We start from the raw sequence: 22464 nt of genomic DNA, 5'->3' as shown, positions 1-22464 counted from the left end.
CACAACTATTCCTGAATTTTAATGGCTATCTCCAGATTCTGAGATGCTGTTCCCTTTGTGTATAACCTGATTGATCACTGGAAATTTGGGTATCTGTATGATATCTGAAGCTTGGAGCTGGGGCTCAGCAGATATGAAGGTCAGTATTGCCACATATAGCAACTCTTTAAAAAGTAGAAAAAGAATCCAGACTTCAACTAGAGATATGAATGAAGCAGGCGTGGTTAGGACTAGGGCAAATTGGGCCAAAGTGTCAAGGACAATACTGACCGCATTTTAAAACTTCAAATTCCATGTGAGACCAAGGGAAGAGATGCTTCATTGGTGCAAGATCTATATTTCCTAAATAGTTAAACACACAACAGTTTGTTCCAATACCATAATTACATAGAACTTTTAATAGGAAGTAAGACCAGGTAGGTTTGCATAGGTTAGTGTGAAATAGAGACATAGCCCAGAACAGTTTGGACAGAGAATAGAAATATATATGCAGGGCCCCCCTGAGGAGCTGGAGTAAAATGCAGAGGTGCTGGGCTTCCTTGCCTGGATTTTTGCTGATGTTATCACAAGCATTGAGGACTGACAGTTTGATGTGCTGAGCCCTCTATCATGTAACTTGCCCTTATGAAGCTTGTCACTGTAAATGGGAGGCTAAACCTTCGCATAATTGTGCCCAAGAGTCTCCCCCTGAGTATGCCTTTTTTGTTGAGATGTGTTCCTCTCTAGCTAAGCCAACTTGGCAGGTGAACTCACTGCCCTCCCGTCTATATGGGATCTGACTCCAAGGTGTGTAAATCTTCCTGGAAACATGGGGTTTGACTCCAGGGGATGAATCTGGGACTGACATTGTGGAATTGAGAACATCTTCTTGACCAAAACAGGGATGCAAAATGAAACAAAATAAAGTTTCAGTGGCTGAGAGGTTCCAAATGGAATTGAGAGGTCACTCTGGTCAGCATTCGTATTCATTATATCAATAGCCCTTTTTAGGTTTTAATGCATTGGAATATTGAGAAGTAAATATCTGAAACTATCAAATTGCAACACAGTAGCTTTGACTCTTGAAGATGATTGTATAGCAATGTAGCTTACAAGAGATCACAGTGTGATTGTGAAAGCCTTATGGATCACACTCCCTTTATCAAGAGTATGGATGGATTAGTAGATAAATGGGGACAAAAAACTAAATGAAAAATAGGGTGAGGGTGGTGTTTTGGGTGTTCTTTTATTTTATATTTTATATTTTATTTTTTTATTTTATTTTTTCACTTTTATGGGTACAAGGAAAATGTTCAAAAAATAGATTGGGGTGATGAATGCATAGCTATATGGTACTGTGAACAATTGATTGAATACTTGGGATGACTGCATGGTATGTGAGTATATCTCAATAAAATTGAATAAAAAATACATTCCTAGAAGTTGAATTTCTGATTTAAATGTTTTGAATATTTTTAAAGCTCTTTATAAATTTTTCTACAGAAAATTTATAGCAATTGATACCTATGAATAATAATTTTTTGAGAGTAGCCATGTTACTGTAATTTTATCAATATTGGAAATATACTTAAAGTTATTTGTTACTTTGTTGTCTCTACTGAAAATTCTTAGGGCAGTATTGTGTCAATTTGAACAAAAGAAGACTGAAATATGCATTAACAAATAAAAGATAAACATTAGTCTGATGACTATTTGTCATGCTGCTTTTGATGATTTATTACACGGGAAATATATGTGTTTTTTTTTTAATTTCCTCACCCTGATATTAGATAAGCATACATCTTTATTTTTTATTGATTTTTCATGGTCACATTTTATAGATATATCTTTCTTTATTCTGTATATAATTTTGAAGTATAATGTTTCATATAACTTTTTTAAGCCAATTTCCTTACAGTATTTTTTAAGCAATATTTTGTTTTCCAACTGATTTGTGAAGTCACCTTTATTGTGTCCTAGGATAGTCCACTTCTGGCCCATATATCCTATTCATTCCTTGAACCAATCTGTAATACATTTTAAACCAAATTAATATAATGAATACACACAAAGTATGTTTTAATTTCTGGTAGAAAAATTCCATCTTAGGTATTCTACTTTTTCAATTTATCTTAGGAGAATGGAAATGAGATGTTTCTAATATTTTGTAACCTAAAAACTATACATATAATGGTTAATATAGAAAGAATATGCCTATATGTGTGTGATTACATACAAGGTTATACATGCAATACACACACATTGCAAATTATTGGAAACATATGAAAAACAAGTAAAATAATTCTGGTATGATTAGCATTGTACTAACTATGTCCCTATATATCTGATGGGGAGATTATGGAATGGGAGCCATTATATAAAAGACCATTTTAAAAAAACACTATGTGTTAATGCTGTGGATTTACTTGACACTTTTGTACAAACATTTATTTTTACCCCATACAATGTTCATAATGCATTGTTTTGGATAAAAATCTCTATGTACAGAACCTTATACCTAACTAGACTGTCTTTTGTTAATGGCTGCTAACCCCAGAAAACTGATGCCTATATATACCACTCAGCAGGGCTAGGCATATTAAACACTGAGAAAAGTTTCTGTGTCTAATCAGAACTAAAGTAAATATTATCCAATACAGTAATCAGGAGAAAATCTCTCTGAGGTTAGTAGTAGAAGAAATCACACTGGAAAAGTTACTCAAATTTGACAAAACAAATATTTAAAATTAATAGTCATCCCACTATTTGGCAAAGTACTTGCCAGAAATAAGATAAAGTGGAAAATTTTTTAAGATATGAAATGGTCATAGAAAAAATTTGAAGTAGTAAAGTACCAATATATAGAAGGCTATGAATAGAAAGGTGACAAAATTTTAAAAGTTCTAAAGTTCATGAGTAAAATTATGAATAATCATAATATGAAATGAAACTCCTTTAAATGTATATATTTAAGAGGATTCACAAAGGCTTGCACTATTGTACATTGGGTGCCAGGAAAAAGATTAATGCAGATTTTTATTTGAAATCAATTGAACTTAATGTTTTTTTTTGTTTTGTTTTGTTATTTTTTTATTGAGATTATTCACATACCATACAATCATCCAAAGATCCAAAGTGTAAAATCAATCAATTGCCCATGGTACCATCATACAGCTGTGCATCCATCACCACAATTATTTTTCTCAATTTTTAGAATGTTTTCATTACTCCAGAAGAGAAATAAAGACAAAACAAAGGAAACTCACATCCTCCCATACCCTTGACCACCCCTCATTACGGATTCATAGTTTTTGTATAGTACATTTGTTACTGTTGATGAATGTTAAAATACCAGTAACTGTAGTATACAGTTTGCAATAGATATATTTTTTCCTATATGCCCCTCTATTATTAACTTCTAGTTATAGTGCTGTACATTTGTTCTAGTTCATGAAAGAGATTTCTAATATTTGTACAATTAATCATGGACATTGTCCACCACAAGTTTCACAGTTTTATACACTCCCATCTTTTAAACTCTGAATTTCCTTATGGTGAAATATGTGACTCTGAGCTTGCCTTTTCCACCACCTTCACATATCATTCAGCACTGTTAGTCATTCTCACAATGTGCTACCATCACCTCTGTCCATTTCTAAACATTTGCATTCAACCTAGTTGAACATTTCATTCATAATAAGCAACCACTCCCCATTCTTTAGCCTCTCTCTATATCCTGGTAACTTATATTTCATGTCTATGAGTTTACATATAATTAGTTCACATCAGTGAGACCCTGCAATATTTGTCATTATGTGTCTATTTTATTTCACTCAACATAGTAACCTCAAGGTTTCTTCACCAACCCATTTCTTTTAAGAAGGTTTTTTTTCACACACCATACATTCTGTCCTAAATAAACTATCATTGGTTCCCTGTATAGTCACATATTTATGTACTCAGAACCATCACCACTATCTATATAAGGATATCTCCATTTCTTCCACAAAGAAGAAGGAAGAGTCAAAGAAGGTAGACAGACAAAAGAAAAAGAAAAGAGAGAGAGAGAGGAAAAAAAAAACATGACAGCTAGAAAACAACAAAAAGAAAGATAGCATTAACCTAAAGTAGAATAAGGAGTCAGACAACATTACCAATGCCAGGAGTCCCATACCACTCACTATGCACCCCCCCCCATAGGCATTTGGCTTTGGTATATTGCCTTTGTTATATTAAAGGGAGCATAATATAATGTTTCTTGTAATTATAGTTTCTAGTTTACATTGATTGTATTTTCCCCACAATCCCACTCTATTTTTAACACCTTGCAGTGTTGACATTCATTTGTTCTACCTCATGTAAAAACATATTTGTACCTTTTATTATAATCATTGAGCACCCTAGTTTTCTCTGAGTTATACAGTTCCAGTCTTTATCTTTCCTTTCATTCCAGTGTCCCACATGCTCCTAACCTTCCTCTTTCAACCATGCTCACAGTCATCTTTTTTCAGTGTACTTAGGTTGCCGTGCCACTATCTCCCAAAATTGTTTGCTAACCCTCTCACTCCTGTCTTTTCCTTTCAGTCTGTAGTGCTTTCTTTAGTGTTTACTGTAGAGCAGGTATCTTGTTTACAATCTCTGTCATTATTTGTCATAGAATATTTTAAGCTCTCCCTCATATTTGAAGGACAGTTTTGCCAGATACAGGATTCTTGGCTGGTGGTTTTTCTCTTTCAGTATCTGAAATATATCGCCCCATTTCCTTTTTGCCTCCATGGTTTCTGTTGAGAAATCCACACATAGTCTTATCAAGCTTCCTTTGTATGTGATGTATCAACACTTTCCTCTTGCTGTGTTCAGGTTTCTCTCTTTATCTTTGATGTTTGATAGTCTGATTATTAAGTATCCTGGTGTAGGCCTATTCAGATCTATTCTGTTTGGGTATGCTGCACTTCTTGGATTCATAATTTTATGTCTTTCATAAGAGATGGGAAATTTTCATTGATTATTTCCTCTATTATTGCTTCTGCCCCTTTTCCCCTCTCTCCTCCTTCTGCAACACCCATGATACATACATTCCTGCACTTCATTTTGCCCTTAAGTTCCTGGAGATGTTGCTCATATTTGTCCATTCTTTTCTCTACCTGTCCCTTTTTGTGTAAGCTTTCAAGTGCCTTGTTCTCCAGTTCCTGAGGGTTTTATTCTGCCTCTTGAGATCTGTTGTCATATCTTTCCATTTTCCACATCTCTGGTATAATGCCTTTCATTTCCATAGACTCTGCCAGTTTTTTTGAACTTTCAATTTCTGCCTCATGTATGCCCAGTGTTTTCATTGCATGCTTCATCTCTTTTGCCATATCTTCCATAAACATTTTGAATTGATTTAGTATTAGTTGTTTAAATTCCTGTATCTCAGTTGAAGTGTAAGTCTGTTCCCTTGACTGGGCCATAACTTTGTTTTTCTTAGTGTAGTCTGTAGTTTTCTGTTTTCTAGGCATCTGGTATCCTTGGTTACCCCAATCAGGTTTTCCCAGACCAGAATGGACTCAGGTCTTGGAAGGAGGGAATAGAAACCTGTTTCCCTGAGGGTGTCTTAGAAGATTGGTATACCCTGTGATACCTCAAGTCACTGTGTTTTCTTCACAGCAGGTGGTGCCTGTCAGTCTGTTCAGATTCTGAATGGAAGGCAGATAGTAGAGCTGGGCTCCACCTCTTTCCTCTTTCCTCTTAGGGAAGATAACCCCCCTAGGGAGAGGTCATTAGAATTTGAATAGACTCCCTGCCTGTGCTATCTGCACCCTTGTCTGGGTCAGAGCACTGGGAACTGAAAATGGCTGAGGCTTTCTCTACTGAGCCAAAAAGGGACAGAAAACCCCCTTCAGGGCCAGCCTACAGCCACCCTCCATCTCTCCAATGTCAGTTGTCATCAAAAGCCTCTGTCTGCTTGTTGAGGATTTGTAGCTCGTATGAGCAGTCCAGGCTTGTTAATTAAAACCCCAGTTGGAGCTCAGCTGAGCTATATTCCCTTACTGGAAGAGAGCTGTTCTCCAGCACTGGGAGGCTTTGCAGTTCAGGCTGTGGGGGGAGGGGGTTCCCAGCTTGGATCTGCAGTTTTTACTTACAGATTTGATGCTGCGATCTCAGGCATTCCTCCCAGTTCAAGTTGTTGTATGATGAATGGACAGTCACATTTGTCCCCCTGCAGTTTTTCCAGATTGTTTACTAGCTGTTCCTGGTTGTTTATTAGTTGTTCCGGGGGAACAAACTAGCTTCCACTCCTGTCTATTCCTTCATCTTCTTACAACATAATGTTTTAATGAGACTTCAAATGTTTGTACACTTTAATCAAGTATTCTGATTTTAAGAATCTGCTGAAGACACAATGAGAAAATTGGTTGAAGATTTTCAAGTAGTGTTATTTTATAACCGAAAGAAAAGAATCAAGTTATATAAAAAATACAGTAAGTCCTCACTTTGCATGGTACTCTGTTAATCAAAAACTGTGCATACAAGAAATGAGTTACTCTTTGCACAGCTCTTGGTACAATGTCAAGACAACCTGCATGCAATAACTGGCAAGGCACAAGCTTGAACTGAATACATAGAAGTTAGCTCTAAATGACTAATAACCTCATAAGGATGTGATGGTTGTATGGTTGTGATCAGAAAGGACTATCTGAATACTGGGTGATGCATTTTTGGATTAAAATGTCACTTATTAAATTATGTTACTGAAGTTCCCAGGCAAAGAAATGAAAACTAATTTTACCTACGATTTTATGAAGATAATATGTTACAAATATAAACATATATTATGGTCAACCTTGTAAGATAGTAGTATTAATGATAAATACAACTTCTTTTTTATATCCATGTACACATTTTCCATAATGAACAGTTACTGCTTTGATAAGCAACAAAAATAAATGAACAAAAACTGCACAGAAGTCCAGATACTAGGATATATAATAAATGGAACTTATTTGTAAATACTGGCCCCTTAATATGAGACTACAAAAAATTGGGGAGTTAAAAACTGGTTCCATATTAGTTATTGAACTGGATGGTTACTTAGGTTTCTTATGACTTAACTCCAATTATTTTCCCTTAATTTTATTTTACTCCTTAATAGTTTGAAATTCTTCAAGGGGAAACATAGGATTTTTTGTCTATTTGTGTGTGGGGGGTAAATCATTGTCAATAACACTATCTACAACCTCCTGGATGTAACACCAAACCTTACTTTCATACAGAAGTATACTTCCAAGAAGAAAGTTCCAGAAAATATTTTTTTCCTGAGCTTAAACATCACCATCATAGTAGTGTATCATGTTATTAGGAAGAAGAGAAAGCTGTGAAACTTGAGTTCAAATACATTTTATCTGATGGATGAATGGCTTCTGAATTGGTTATATCTATTTAATTGATGCACACAAAAGAAAAATGAAAAACCAATGCTTTTGAGGATATAGTGAAACTTGGGTACATATTTGCTGGTTATGTAAAAAGCAATATAAATATGTAAGTAGAAGGCTGTGGAAATCTGTTTTAGTACAATACCTGATACAGAAGCAATAGCTTGTATTTATGAGGTTTTCCTACAGAGTAAAAGTAAACAAAACTAAGTGTTAATGGTGAATAAAATATGGCATATAAACACTGAGTTATATTATTCCCTTAAGAAAACATTAGTTTCAAGTTATGCTTATATTAAATATATTTATATTATATATAAATATGAAACACTAAAACAAAATTTTCATGCCTACTAGAGAAGTCATTGGGTTAAAATTGTATGTGGGTAGAGAAGAATTGAAAGATCATATGTAAAGTAAAACTTTAAAAAATACAAGTAGTTGTTAAAGATATTGTAGGAACAAAATATTATAAACCTTGTTCTAGTTTGCTAATGCTTCAGAATGCAAAACACCAGAGATGGACTGGCTTTTATAAAAAGGGGGTTTATTTGGCTATACAGTTACAGTCTTAAGGCCATAAAGTATCCAAAGTAACACATCAGTAATCGGGTACCTTCACTGGAGGATGGCCAATGGCGTCCGGAAAACCTCTGTTAGCTGGGAAGGCACGTGGCTGGCGTCTGCTCCAAAGTTCTGGTTTCAAAATGGCTTTCTCCCAGGACATTCCTCTCTAGCAAGCTTGCTCTTCTTCAAAACATCACTCACAGCTGCACTCCGTTCCATCTCTGAGTCAGCACGTTTATATGGCTCCACTGATCAAGGCCCACCCCAAATGGGTGGGACCACGCCTCCATGGGAGTATCCCACCAAAGTCACCACCCACAGCTGGGTGGGGCACATTCCGAGCAAATCTAACCAGCACCAAAACGTCTGTCCCACAAGACCACAAAGATAATGGCATTTGGGGGACACAATACATTCAAACTGGCATATTCCACCCCCTGGACCCCAAAATGACATTATCTTTCCAAATACAAAATACATTCATTTCATCACAATATCACAAAAACTTAAACCATTTCAGTAACAAAAGTTAAGTACAAAATCCCATCAAAATCAAATATAGGCGTGGTCAGTCCTAAGGCATACTTTTCCTTTAGCTTGGATCTGTGGACTTAGAACAAGTTATCTGCTTCCAATATACAAAGGAGGGACATTCATAGGATAAACATTTCCATTGCCATAAGGAGAAACAGTAAGGAAAACAGGGTTAACAGGACCAAAACAGTTCTTAAAACCTGCAGGACAAACTCCATTAGATTTCAAAGTCTGAGAGTCATTAACAGAACAACGTGGCATCCTTGGGGCTTGAGAGAGTGGGAGTCTAACCCTTCCTAAGGGCCTTTTCGGCAGCCCTTTCCTCTCCAAATGCTTAGGTGAGTGCTCCAACATTTCCACACATTGGGGAGACCACTTTCTTGGCCCCACCCTCCTCAAACATCGGGGCAGCTCCCGGATTCCCTTCCATCTCCGGGACACACACTCAACCCCTTCAGAACAGTGGGGTGGCAGCCAGGCTCTCCCCAATTTCCTGGGAATGTGCTCCAACCTCTTTGGGACCTCGGGTGGCAAAACTCTTCCAGAGCATCGAGGTGGAAAGCCAGCCCTCGACCTCCAGGGCAAACTCACCCTTTCCATGCATGTGGGCTGCTCCGCTCTCCCAGCCCAAGACCTCCTGACTCCAGACCTCAACCTCCATGGCTCTGTCTTTGAAGAAATTTTTCCTTCCGTTTGTTCCTTGTCTGTCTCCTCCAGTCCAGACTGGCAATGGCTCTGTCTATAAAGATCTCGCAAAAATTCTGTTGGCTTTGCATGAAGCACGCAGGGGTCAAAGCCATCAGACAATAGGACTTTCCACAAATCCTTTCTGCTTAACTCCTTTTCCAATCTTGGCTTGTACTGAAATGGCGGCTGGGTTCCATGTTTGGTTATATCCTCACGTTGAGCTGTAGCTTCTGGAATTCCACCCCCTGGAAGCTCGTAATTTTCCAAGCCATCAGCTTCTGGTTTCTTTGAACCCAAGAGTTCAGTTCTAAGTTTATCTCTCTCTGCTCGCATTTTACTATAAGCTGCAAGAAGAAGCCAGGCTACATCCTCCACATGTAGCCTGGAGATGATCTCAGCTAAGTATTCCAGGTTGTCATTTTCAAATTCTTCCTTCCATCTGACACCAGGACTCAATTTTGCCAAATTCTCTGCCACTTTAAAACAAGGTTCGCCTTTCTTCCAGTTTGCAACAACACATTCATCATGTCTGTTCAAGACCTCATCAGAAGTATCTTTAGAGTCCATATTTCCACAAACAGTCTCTTTAAAGCAGTTTTGGCCTTTTCTATCAAGCTCCTCCCAATTCTTCCAGAAACTCCCCATTATCCATTTAAAAAGCCATTCCAACATGTTTGGTATTTGCAAACTCAGCAGCAAAAGCACCCCACTTCTCTGGTACCAAAATCTGTTCTAGTTTGCTAATGCTTCAGAATGCAAAACACCAGAGATGGACTGGCTTTTATAAAAAGGGGGTTTATTTGTCTACACAGTTACAGTCTTAAGGCCATAAAGTATCTAAAGTAACACATCAGTAATCGGGTACCTTCACTGGAGGATGGCCAATGGCGTCCGGAAAACCTCTGTTAGCTGGGAAGGCACGTGGCTGGCGTCTGCTCCAAAGTTCTGGTTTCAAAATGGCTTTCTCCCAGGACATTCCTCTCTAGCAAGCTTGCTCTTCTTCAAAACATCACTCACAGGTGCACTCCGTTCCATCTCTGAGTCAGCACGTTTATATGGCTCCACTGATCAAGGCCCACCCCAAATGGGTGGGACCACGCCTCCATGGGAGTATCCCACCAAAGTCACCACCCACAGCTGGGTGGGGCACATTCCGAGCAAATCTAACCAGCACCAAAACGTCTGTCCCACAAGACCACAAAGATAATGGCATTTGGGGGACACAATACATTCAAACTGGCACAAACCTCCACAAGGAGAAAGAAAACTTAGAACTTATAAATGGAATCTCAAGTAAGATATCTCTTTTGATTAAAGAAAAATATTGAAACAAACCATTATGTCATAAATGCATATAAATGAATAGGTATATTGTTGAAATAATAAAATAAATACAGTTTTAAATTCATGATAAGTTGACATCAGAAATACACTAAAGGTGTAGTGAGGAAAAAATCAGCAATTATAAATATGAATTTCTTTTAATAAGAAAATCTGCTTTCATCAAAGGAAGCTGTTATGTCATTAATTTTCTCATTCAGCAAAAATTTGCAAATCACTTTGCTGGTGAAAGTAGATCATAGATACTTAATGATGACAGCCAAGGGTGTAAAAAATAGGACTTATTTGTTAACAAATGAATTGTTGAGAAAGACTGAAAATATGACCCTGCTTTATCGTAAATCGATTTTTGCTATTGTGTTTCCTATCAATCCTCATTTCACATTATTTCCATTTGTGTTTCACTCGGTCCCAAGCTATGCATATATGAAAGATATTATTATCACTGTTCCAGAGAACAGCTTTCAGTAGATCCAAGCGGGAAGACACTTTTTGATTGTGTTTGAGATTTCTTTTTATTGGGAGACTATACAAATTGGACTTTTCTCCATTTTACCAAGGTTTCTCATGAACACTGTGTTCAAAACATGTTTCATATCCTTATGCCTCAGACTGTAGATAAATGGATGTTCAGTGTGGAAGTCACAAAAATGTGAAACACTGCCACATATTTCCCTGTTCCACTGCTCCTTCACTAGTCTCAGATAAAGCACATTAGGGACCCACCCATAAAAAACAGTGACAGCTGTCAGGAGAAAGGCACAGGTGGAAATGGCTTTGCACTGCCCCTCACTGGAACGGATCCTCACAATGGTGATAAAACTGAAAATGTATGAAATGAGGATGATAAACAGGGAACATGTAAGGTTGATCCCCACTGACACAAACAAGGCGGTTTGCTTTATGTAAGTGTCAGAGCATGTCAACATAAAGGGGGTGGGTCAGCACAGTAGAAATGGTTGATAGTATTGGGTCCACAAAAAGACAGGTGGGAGGTCAATATTACCTGCATTGTACCCACCATGGAACCCCACAGGTAAGGGAGGTGACCAGGCAGATGCAAACTGGCCTGGACATTCAACTGCTATACTGCAGGGGATTGCAGATGGCCACATAACGGTCATAGGCCATGGCACCTAGCATGTAATACTCAGTAAGGAGTAGGGTCACAAAACAAAACACTGTGTCAAACACTCAGCATAGGAAATGATTTTTTTTCTCAGAGAAGAAGTTAACAAGCATCTGAGGAGACACGTTAGTGGGGTAAAACATATCCACACAGGCCAAATGGGTGAGGAAAAAGTACATGGGGGGTTGCAGCCAGGGAGTGACTCTGATCATGAAAATCATCCCAAAGTTTCCAGTCAGAGTAATGAGGTAAATCAGAAGAAACACCACAAAAAGGATGGACTGCAGCTCTGGCTGCCTGGTCAACCGCAAAAGAAAAAACTCAGTTGCTTCAGTGACATTGTGTTTTGGAATTCCCTTCATCTATTAGATTCTCTAATAAGAGAAGAATTTGCTAGATATTAGTTATACGCTGCTCAAGAATAGCCAAAATCAATGAGTATTAAAGCACACTGGTTTTGAAAGGAGATAGTTTAAATGAATTCCCTCAGAGATGGAGGAATTACAATAGGTGTCACGAAGGTTTGAGGTGCAGATCCAGGTGGGCAATAACATTTGAGAAAGAGATTTTGAGGTATGTGCACCATATTATGCAGGCTGTTTTGCAGTTCCCAGCTTAACGCTGCTAGCACATATTGGGTTTGACTTAGCCCATTAGCATCCCCAATAAGCCATGGAATCTGGGCTCCTGATTTTCAAACTGTAGTGAGATCATTACAGAAATGCTTGAGGAAAGGGGCAAATGGATGACTCTGAATCAACTTGGCTTCATTGCCATCAAAGGGAAACCTCTTTTAAATTGGTTTAACTTAAAGTTGGGAGCATATACTTCTTGAGGGCCATTAGTCTCTATGTCTCAGCTCTTTGTTCTATATACATTCACACTTATTCAGTCTCTTTCCCATTTCTGACTTTCTCTCCAGCAGTAATGAATCTGTCCAGTCCCTGTGTGTGCTGGCTTCCCAGCAACTTCCTACCAGATTAACAACTGAAAACCTGGACTGTTTCTTCATTTATTTTCTATATTTTATCTCACAACTCTTCTCTTATCTCCCAAAAGCCTCATTCATCTCAATCCCTTCCCTATAGACCTTATATCCAAACCATTAGGAGAACTTGTCAGCTCTACCCTCAAAAAATTTTCTAATGTATCTGAAAATCACTCATCAACACTTCTTCTGCTACCAATGTGTCTAAGATAAAATCATCTCTAGCTTAGGCTATTGCTAAGTTCTCCCTTCTTCCACACTTCAAAATTTGTGATCAACAATAGACGTTCTCTTTAAAACATAAATTGTCATGTTACTGACTAGTCCAGTTTGCTAATGCTGCCATTATGCAAAATACCAGATACGGATCGGCTTTTGTAAAAGGGATTTATTAAGTTATCTATTTACAGTCCTGAGGCCATAAAAGTGTCCAAACTAAGGTATCAACAAGGTGATACCTTCACTGAAGAATGACCAATGGCATCTGGAACACCAATGTCAGCTGGGAAGGCACGTGGCCGGCATCTGCTGTTCCTTTCCTCCGAGGTTGTGTTTCAAAATGACTTTCTCCAAAATGTCTCTGGGCCTCTCTTAGCTTCTTCAGCTCCTGTGCATCTAAGTGTCAGGGTCCTCTATTAGCTTCTCTTGAGCAAACTCTGGACTAGCATCTCCAAACATCTCCAAGCATCTCCAAGTGCCAGCATCAGTGTCAGCTCTTAGTTTCTCTCCAAAATATCTGTCTCAGCTGCTCTGAGCTCCTTCTTTTTGTGAGCTTTTTTATGGGACTCCAGTGATTAAATCAAGATCCATCCTGAATAGACAAGATCCATATCTCCACAGAAATGATATAATAAAACTTTTCACACCGCAGTTGATTGAGTCACATCTCCACAGAAACACTCAATAAAAGACTCCAACCTAATCAACACTAATATGTCTCTAAGAGAACATTGCATTTAAAGAATATGGCTTTTGGGGGGACATAATATATCCAAACTGGCACACATGTTTCAACATGTGGGTACCAGGCAGGTTAGAAAGGATTGAGGGAAAAGTTTAAATGACATTAGAGGGAAAGATTTTTGAAAACATTTTGGATTCTGTTCCCTACAACCCCCCTGCCCCTCCCTCAGTAGGGTGAATACAGATTGATGACATCACGGAAAGGGTCATAGCAGCTGCCATGCTTGAACCAAAATGTCGTTTTCTCCTCTAGGTGACCGAGGCTGTTCATGCTTCTGGAAAGGGAAGGAGGATGCAAGAGTTTGTAGAGCTGCTCTACTATGTCTGAGTGATTTCATCAAGTCAAAGGAAAGAAGGAATAAAGCATATGTCTAAGCCACATTCTCAAATTCAAGTTTATCTGCAGTACCACTAGTAATTTTAGTATGTGATTCTTAGGTGTAAACTTCAATTAATTCAGGATCCCAACAGGGTTATCATTTAATGGCTTCTTTAAACTTCAACAATGGTGGGCCCAGAAATATCCCAAATGATAAAAAAACATAATGTTCATCATGATAGTCATTATTGCTGCAAATGCTGCCATTTTTATTGAGTATCTATTATGCACTGCATTGGCCTGAGTCAGTGACACAGAACTAAGTTCCACTCAGATGGTTTAGCTGAAAAGGAACTAATGAGAAGACAGAGAATAGGGCAAAATTAAGGAAATCAACCAAGGAAGTTAGAGCACCTGGAGGTTAAATGCAGAGGGCAATTTCCACCCATGGGCTTGAAGGGACAAAGGGAGTGGATACCTCACTAGAGCCCCATGGGAGCTGGAAGAAGGAGGAAGGTCCCTTACCAGCTTCATCCCCAACATACACCTGAGCATGAGTTCTCCTTGGAGGGGTGCAGTCATTCTAGCAACTTCATAATGAATCTGGAAGAGAATGAAAAAGACATTGAATTCCATCTCTTTCCTTCCCACCTTTGAAATTCTGTTGGTGCTTCCCTCTGGCAAACTCAGTTGGAAACTAGTCACCAAAGATCCCTTTTGTTGTGGCTCATAGGGGTTAAACTACAGGTGTACAAAGCAAGAGAGAGAAGAATAGACATTAGATCTGGGCTAGAATTAGGAGGGGCTAGGGAAGAATCACCCACACACTTAAATTATGTAGAAATATACCAATGGATAATTATATCTATTAAAAGGATATTTTACAAGGCTTGGAATCAGTAAATGGTAGTACAAGTTTACCAAACATTGATTGATTTTCTAATGACTTTTCAGAATCCAAAACTTTCTCCTTATATTGTATACCATTCTTTCTTAAATATTATAAACCAAAGTACTTAAGTTTTCCCAAGTCAAACAATATCAAGATGTTTAGGTGTAAATTAAAATAATTAATGAATCCTATTGCCTCACCATTCTTAGGAGATTTAATTCCCTGATGATAATGGAGAGTGGGTAAAAATCATAACCTCAATGTGTTTGGGATTCTCAGAAGAATAAAATTTATTGGGTGCCTATAGTGAGAATGACTTTCTGCTAGAAATAATTGAACCTTAGGGATTTGGTCCTTATGTGATAATTCGGTTATAAACACTTCAGGTTCTCCATATCCATGATGTCTCTGGGAAACCTCTCTCCTTCCTCAGGTAGGATTAGATATATTTTTGATTTTAGAATCTAGAAATAAATCTTTAATGAGTAAATGTGGAATGAAAGCCTGAAATCCATATGCTATTAATAAATGCCTCTATTAAAATGAGAAGCCAATTATGCTCTATTCTTAAAGAGTACAATTATTTATAAATTTTCAGTGGAATGATATTTACATAATGTAAGGGGAACTAGACACAAAAGAACATTCAATCCACAATTATTTACCACCTGCAATTGGGAAAGCACTGTTCTAGGTGCTGCCGAGGCTGCAGCTATAGATTAGACAAAATCCTTGACCATAAGGACCTCACACTTGGATGTGAAATTTTGTTCCCAACTAGACCTGATTCTGTCACCAAATTATAGTAGCTTCCACTTAATAAGTGCTTACCAGACAGCATGCATATTTACAAAGATATACCTGAATTAACCCACTTGCATGGAGTGAGTTGCTATTATGAACTACATTTATGAATGAGGAAACTGAGGCAAAGAGATTAATACTTTCTCCAAAGTCACACAGCTGGAAACTAGAGGAGCTGGGATTTCCACCCAGAAATTATGGATACAGAATATTTCCCAGTAACTGTTAAACTCGGTTGACTCTCAATAATTAAGCATTCTTATTCTCTGTTGATTCATGAAGAAAAATAAGGAGTGGAATGTAATAATCTTATTTCTTCTGAGTTAACAAGGCTACTCTTTTTAATTATAAGCGTAATATTGTGAAATATGCTGTAACGACTTCATGATGAATTGGCCACTTTTGAGTTAATTATCTATCTATCTAACTTTCTTTTTTCCATTTAAATTGAACATGCCTACATGTAAAGGAGACACCACCTTGTTAAAGATGAAAACCAATCTTCTAGAGTCTTTTGGGGGACTGAGCAGTGGCATCAAACACTTATGAGAGAGCCTCAGGGTGAAGGTGAATTTTAGGAGTACAATATCTGCAGCACCCTACAGCCACTTGTGTCTACCTACAAATGCTTCTCTCTGAGATGTCCTGATCCCACCAAATAGGATGTTGTGTTCTGCTCCTTAAATGAACATTATTACCATAAGTACTCAGTTAAATTATCTGAAAAGTTCATTTACTGGCCTTACCTCACTTTCTCACAATCAAGAATGAATAACTGGGGATAGTAATTATTTTAACTGTTGATTAATATTTTGATAGAGACATTAAAAATAGCAAGGAAATCTGCCTGTCTTTGTGTTGTGCTAGACTAAGGGGTATGAGCAGGCTGGCATCTTATGTAAATCATGAGACATACACAGTAGACAATAAGAGGAATCATGAACTGAAGTCCAATAAATCTATGACATTTTTCTGGCACTAAATGAATTGTTGTCTATTTGACAATTCTTATAAAAATTCAGTTTGAACTTATGAGTTTAAAAAAGTAGAATTCAGAATAATTATGAATCCATTGATTACTTAGCCTGTCTTGCATCTTATTATCTTAGTCAATGGGTCCAAAGACCTCATTTACAGAATGCAGTAATTAACTCAATGGAATAACATTTGAGTGACAGTTTTACCATGCAACTTACAAAGTGACCTGTTTCCAAAATTGCCAGAAAATCTGTTTAAAAAGTGAGCATAGCATTGCTGTACCTTGTTATGTGCCACTGAAGGAGGATGTGGATTTTTCCATGATGATTTCTCTGCTTACTTTCATCCTGGCTAAATGTCCAGAGATGCACTTCATGTTATCTTAAGTATCATCTTGATTGTTTGACTAATATCATTATTATTTGACTATGGCCTTTGTAAATGTTTTAAATAACAATTTGAATCCATATTATAGTGTTTTTATTAATTTGCAAGAAGGTAGGCTGAGGTACAGTTACAAGTATTTATTATCTGGGGCAATGTTTCCCAACCTTTTATTTTTGTCAATCTACCCCAGAAGAGAGCCTTTTTTTACACATTTTTACCTATTCACCCCTGCTCCCCTACGGAAATTCTACATATCTCTAAATGTATAGATATTTGTCTCTCTCTACATAGAGAGATAAACATAAATACCCATATACATATATGTATTTGTTTAGAGACTGTTAATATATTGCTGCTTTATACATCAAAGCAGTAAGATTTACTTTCATCACCAAGGACCAATTTTTGCCCCATATAGCACACACACAGAAAATAACATAAAACTGGTGAGATCATGAGCTTGTCTTAAAAGTTAAGTAAGATTGGGTGATAAGAGGGTCAATTTAGGTAGTCTAAAGTGGGGAACATGGACAAACATTAGAGGGTGAGGGAACAGTTAAGATGTTCAGAGGGGTGGGAAAGGAGATCCAGTTCTACAAGGATAGGAAACATATATAAGTTCCATTTATGACCAAGTCTATTCAGTTGTGTACAGACATCATATAATCGTTTCATATATGCCCAAGCCCATTCAGCTGGGCATGGCATAGGTTAGATTCAGGCTAATACTTTAGATACTATAGAAAAAAGGATTACAGTTTCAAAGAAAATCAATGATTTCATCCATATGTACAAGGAATTGTAAATGGACCAGTATCATAAAGAGTTCCAGAAATGGTGCCAGTTAAAAAAGAAAGACTCCCTTTATACATAAGGAGATCTATATCAGTTCAGATTTTTAAATTATAAATCACTGTTTAATAGGCTGTTTCTTTATGTCACATATGATTCCATGTTTGACAGAAGAGGAAGAAGTATTAGATGACATGATGCGGGTTATGGATAAATTCAACATAGCAATGAATTTTATTTACTTTTCTTTAGACCTCATTAGAAGCCAAGAAAATACAATGTTAAAGAAAAACTACACACCTGTGACTGAGTTTATTCTCCTGGGATTGACAGATCGAGATGAGTTGCAACCTGTCCTTTTTGTGGTATTTCTAGTGATATACCTTATCACGGTAATAGGCAATATGACCATGATTTTGTTAATCAGAAGTGACTCAAAACTTGACACTCCAATGTATTTCTTCCTCACCCACCTCTCCTTTGTAGACGTCTGTTACTCCACCACTGTCACTCCTCAGATGCTAATAAACTTCTTATCCAAGAGAAAAACCATATCCTTCATTGGTTGTTTGATGCAATTCCACTTTTTCATTTCCCTGGTGATCACTGACTATTATGTGCTTACAGTAATGGCTTATGACCGCTATGTGGCCATCTGTAAACCCTTGTTATATGGGAGTAAAATGTCCAGACGTACCTGCTTCTCTCTGGTTGCTGCTCCCTATATTTATGGCTTTGCCAATGGTCTGGCCCAGACCATGTTGATGCTTCATCTGTCCTTCTGTGGACCCAATGAGATCAACCACTTTTACTGTGCGGACCCACCTCTCATAGTCCTCGCCTGCTCAGATACCTACGTCAAAGAAACTGCCATGTTTGTGGTGGCTGGTTTCAACCTTACCTGTTCTCTCACCATCATCCTCATCTCTTATATTTTCATCTTCACAGCTATCCTGGGCATCCACTCAGCTGAGGGGAGGCACAAAGCCTTCTCCACCTGTGGGTCCCATCTGATGTCTGTCACCATCTTTTATGGAACTCTGTTCTGCATGTATTTGAGGTCCCCTTCTGAGACATCTGTAGAAGAGGGGAAAATTGTAGCTGTTTTTTATATCTTTGTGAGTCCTATGTTAAATCCTTTTATCTATAGCTTGAGGAACAAAGATGTTAAAAAAGCAATAAGAGAATTTATTCAAAAGAAATATTTCGTGAAATAAGGAAGGCATTTTAGAACCAAAAAAGAACAGGAGATTCCATTTTTTAGGAGTCATATTTGTGGAAAGTTATAAAGATAGAATTACCACATTATATTGCAATGGAATGTATTACATTTTATAGCACTGAATAATTTCCTAGTTTCCAGATATCTGCCACACATAGCAGGTGTTTTTCTTCTTTTATACAGTTTATCTACCAAGGAAGATCTTGGGTATATCTCATACTATTTCTCTAAAAACACATTTGGAACATTTTCAGTACAATCACCTCCTCATAAGCCTTTTAAAACAGTCGAATTAAGATATATATTCATAACATACGATCCATCCAAAGTATACAATCAGTTGTTCTCAGCAACATCACTTAGTTGTTTTTCATCACTACACCAATTATAGAATATTTCCATTAGTAAAAACAAAACAAAATATAACAAAACATGGCACCTAGCATTGGTGTGGTAATTTGGTTTTTTGTTTTGTTTTGTTTTTGATGGCAGTTTTTGTGGCAAATTTAATAGAACATAACAACCACTCAATTCAGGAAAACAAAATTTGCAGGCGCAAAAATCCTTACAGGATTACTGCTATTTGCAATGAACTCACAGTATCACCGAGTTGGCAGCTTATTAAAATAAATAAATAAATAAATAACATCATCCCAGTTATAATGTTTTTTTCTTGTCCATTATTTCCTTAATAGAAAAAGTTATAAAATTGGGGAGGGGAGATATCGTATCTCTGCAGGCCGACTCACTTGCAGAGGAGCCATGAATGATGATGATTCAAAAGCTCCGAGATTTATTCCTGAATCAGGTAAAGAGTAAATGACGATATAAGAACAAATTTTGTTTACAGCAATATCATATTACAACATTGAATTATTACAGTGAGGAGGTTATAATTCACTTTAGAATATTCTTGGCCCAAATACCAGACTAAAATCATCCAACTTCTCACCTGAAGAATTGGTTAGAGCAAGCAGTGTCTTCTTAAAGATGAAACCCCAAATTAGTAAGGCTTTTCTGGCACTGAGTCTTCTACACTAAAATATTCCTCTCCAGAGAGCGGAACATTCTGCTCAGCGAGGACCCGTGCCATCCTCATTTTGAGTCTTGGTATTCTTTTCATCTAAAAGGAAGGAATGCATCCCTAGCTTTGTCAGGTCTTCCACTGGTCCACGTTCTGGTGCATATGCAGAACAATGTCACAGCGAACCACCAACTCGCCATTGAGCTACACCCGCGGTATGACGGGCCAGTTGGAATAGTCTTTAATGCCTTGCCGGAGCTCGGGGTCGTCCAGCGCGCTGTACGCCGCGTATTCGCTGACGCCCTGCGGCCGCAGGATCCGCACCATGGCGTGGCTGAAGCCGCACTGGGGCTGCTCTGGCGTCCCCTTGAGGAAGATCAACACCTTGTCCTTCCTCGCCAGCGAGTCCAGTTGCTCCGCCGATCCGCTGTTGCCGCCAACGCCCGAGCTCGCCGCCCGCACGCCCGGGCCTGGCTGGCCGCAACCGCGTCCCCAGGGAGCCGCTCATTTGTTGGTCTCGGACCTGCGCTCTCTACCCGCTGCTTTTCCGCCGGCGGTGGCCCTGCCCGCCTTCCTGACGCGCTCATTGCTCCCGCCCGAGCTGCTCTCCACGATTGAAGGACGTTGGCCCGCAACGAAACGATTCTGCCAGTCACGTCACTCGTCCCGCCCCGGCCCTTTTGTTGTTATTGATGAAAAAATATTAAACTATTACTGTTAGCTATAGCCCAAAGTTTGCAACAGCTGCATGTTTTTCCATATACCACTCTATTATTAGCTCCTTGTAATTCTGAGATATATTTGTTTTAGTTCACAAAAGAATATTTTTTATATTTCTTCTAGCAGTCACAGTCATCGTCCACCACAGGGTTCACTGTGTCATACAGCCCTAGGTTTAATCCTCTACATTTCCCTCGTGTGACACACATGACTCTAAACTTCCCCTTTCAAAACCAATCACAAACATAATTCAATATGGTTGAATTACACACACCAAATTGTTTTACCATCACTGCTCTCCATTTCCAAACATTTAAAATAAACCTAGTTAAAACTCCTGTACACGTTAAACATCCACTCCCCCATTCTCTACCTTCATTCTATCTCCTAGTAACTTATATTCTATACTTATACTTTAACTCTATGAATTTAATATAATTAGTTCACGTTGGTGAGATCATACAATATTTGTCCTTTTGTGTCTGACTTCACTGAACATAATATCCTCAAGGTTCATCCATGCTGTCACATACTTCAGGACTTCATTCTTTCTTATTGCTGAATCATTCAATCGTATGTATATACCACATTTTGCTTATCCATTCGTATGCTGATGGGCACTTGGGTTGTTTCCATCTTTTGGCAATTGTGAATAATGCCGCTATGAACATCAGTGTACAAGTGTCTGTTCATGTCCCTGATTTCAGTTCTTCTGTGTTTTTTACCTAGTAATGAGATTAATATATCATAAGGTAGTTCTGTACTTAGCTTCCTGAGGAAACACCAAACTGTCTTCCACAACAGGTGTCTCATTCTAAATTCCCACCAGCTGTGAATAGGTGTTCCTATATCTTCACATTCACTCCAACATTTGTAAGTTTTTGTTTGCTTACAGTGACAAAACTAGTAAGTGTAAAATGACAACTCGTGGTTTTGACTTGCATTGCCATAATAGCTAGTTAAGTTGGGCATCTTCTCGTGCTTTTTCAGCATTTGTATTTCCTCTTTTGAAGTGTCTATTCATGTCTTTTAACCATTTTTAAATTGGATTGTCTTTTTATTGTTCAGTTGTAGGATATCTTTATATATTTTGGATATCAAACACTTATAGGTGGTTTCCAAATATATTCTCCCACTGAGTAGACTGATTTTTCACCTTTTCAACAAATTCCTTTCAAGTACACAAGTATTCAGTATGAGGAGATCTCATTTACCTATTTCTTCTTTCATTGTCTGTGCTTCGGGAGTAAGTTCTAAGAAACCACTGTCTGTTGCTAGGTCTTGTAGCTATTTCCATACATTTTCTTCTAGGAGTTTTATGGTACTGTCTCATATTTAGGTTTTTAATCCATTTTGAGTTAATTTTGTATAGTTTGTGAGATAGGGTCCCTCTTTAATTCTTTTAGACATGGATATCAAGTTCTCCCAGCACCATTTATTGAAAATTGTTCTCTCTGTTGAGTGGATTTGGGAAACTTGTAAAAATAAGGTGACCATAGATCTGAGCATCAATTTCTGAACACTCAATTCAATTCATTGATCTGTATGCCCATTGTCAGGTCAGTAGCAAGTTGTTTTGACAACTGTACCTTTTTAACATGTTTTAAAGTCAGGAGGTATGAGTCTTGAAACTTTAATCTTTTTTTGCAAGATACTTTTGCCTATTTGAAGCCCACTAATCTTGCAGTTAAATTTGAGATTTGGCTTTTCTATTTCTGCAAAG

General features: G+C 37.8%; 1 protein-coding gene and 2 pseudogenes across 1 annotated transcript; 1 reads left to right on the top strand and 2 right to left on the bottom strand.

Moving 5' to 3' along the window:
- Window positions 1–6256: 6256 nt before the first annotated feature.
- LOC119520698 lies at window positions 6257–21044 on the bottom strand (annotated as a pseudogene).
- On the bottom strand, window positions 11004–12014 carry LOC119520699 (annotated as a pseudogene).
- On the top strand, window positions 18054–18992 carry LOC119520826 (olfactory receptor 1030-like). Its single transcript, XM_037818726.1, has one exon. The coding sequence runs from the start codon at window positions 18054–18056 to the stop codon at window positions 18990–18992; it is 939 nt and encodes a 312-aa protein (XP_037674654.1).
- Window positions 21045–22464: the final 1420 nt, after the last annotated feature.

The sequence above is a fragment of the Choloepus didactylus genome, chromosome 26 (genome assembly GCF_015220235.1).
Source record: "Choloepus didactylus isolate mChoDid1 chromosome 26, mChoDid1.pri, whole genome shotgun sequence".
Taxonomy (NCBI): domain Eukaryota; kingdom Metazoa; phylum Chordata; class Mammalia; order Pilosa; family Megalonychidae; genus Choloepus; species Choloepus didactylus.
The sequence above is the reverse complement of the archived record's forward strand: the minus strand, read 5'-3'. Positions and strand labels throughout refer to the sequence as shown.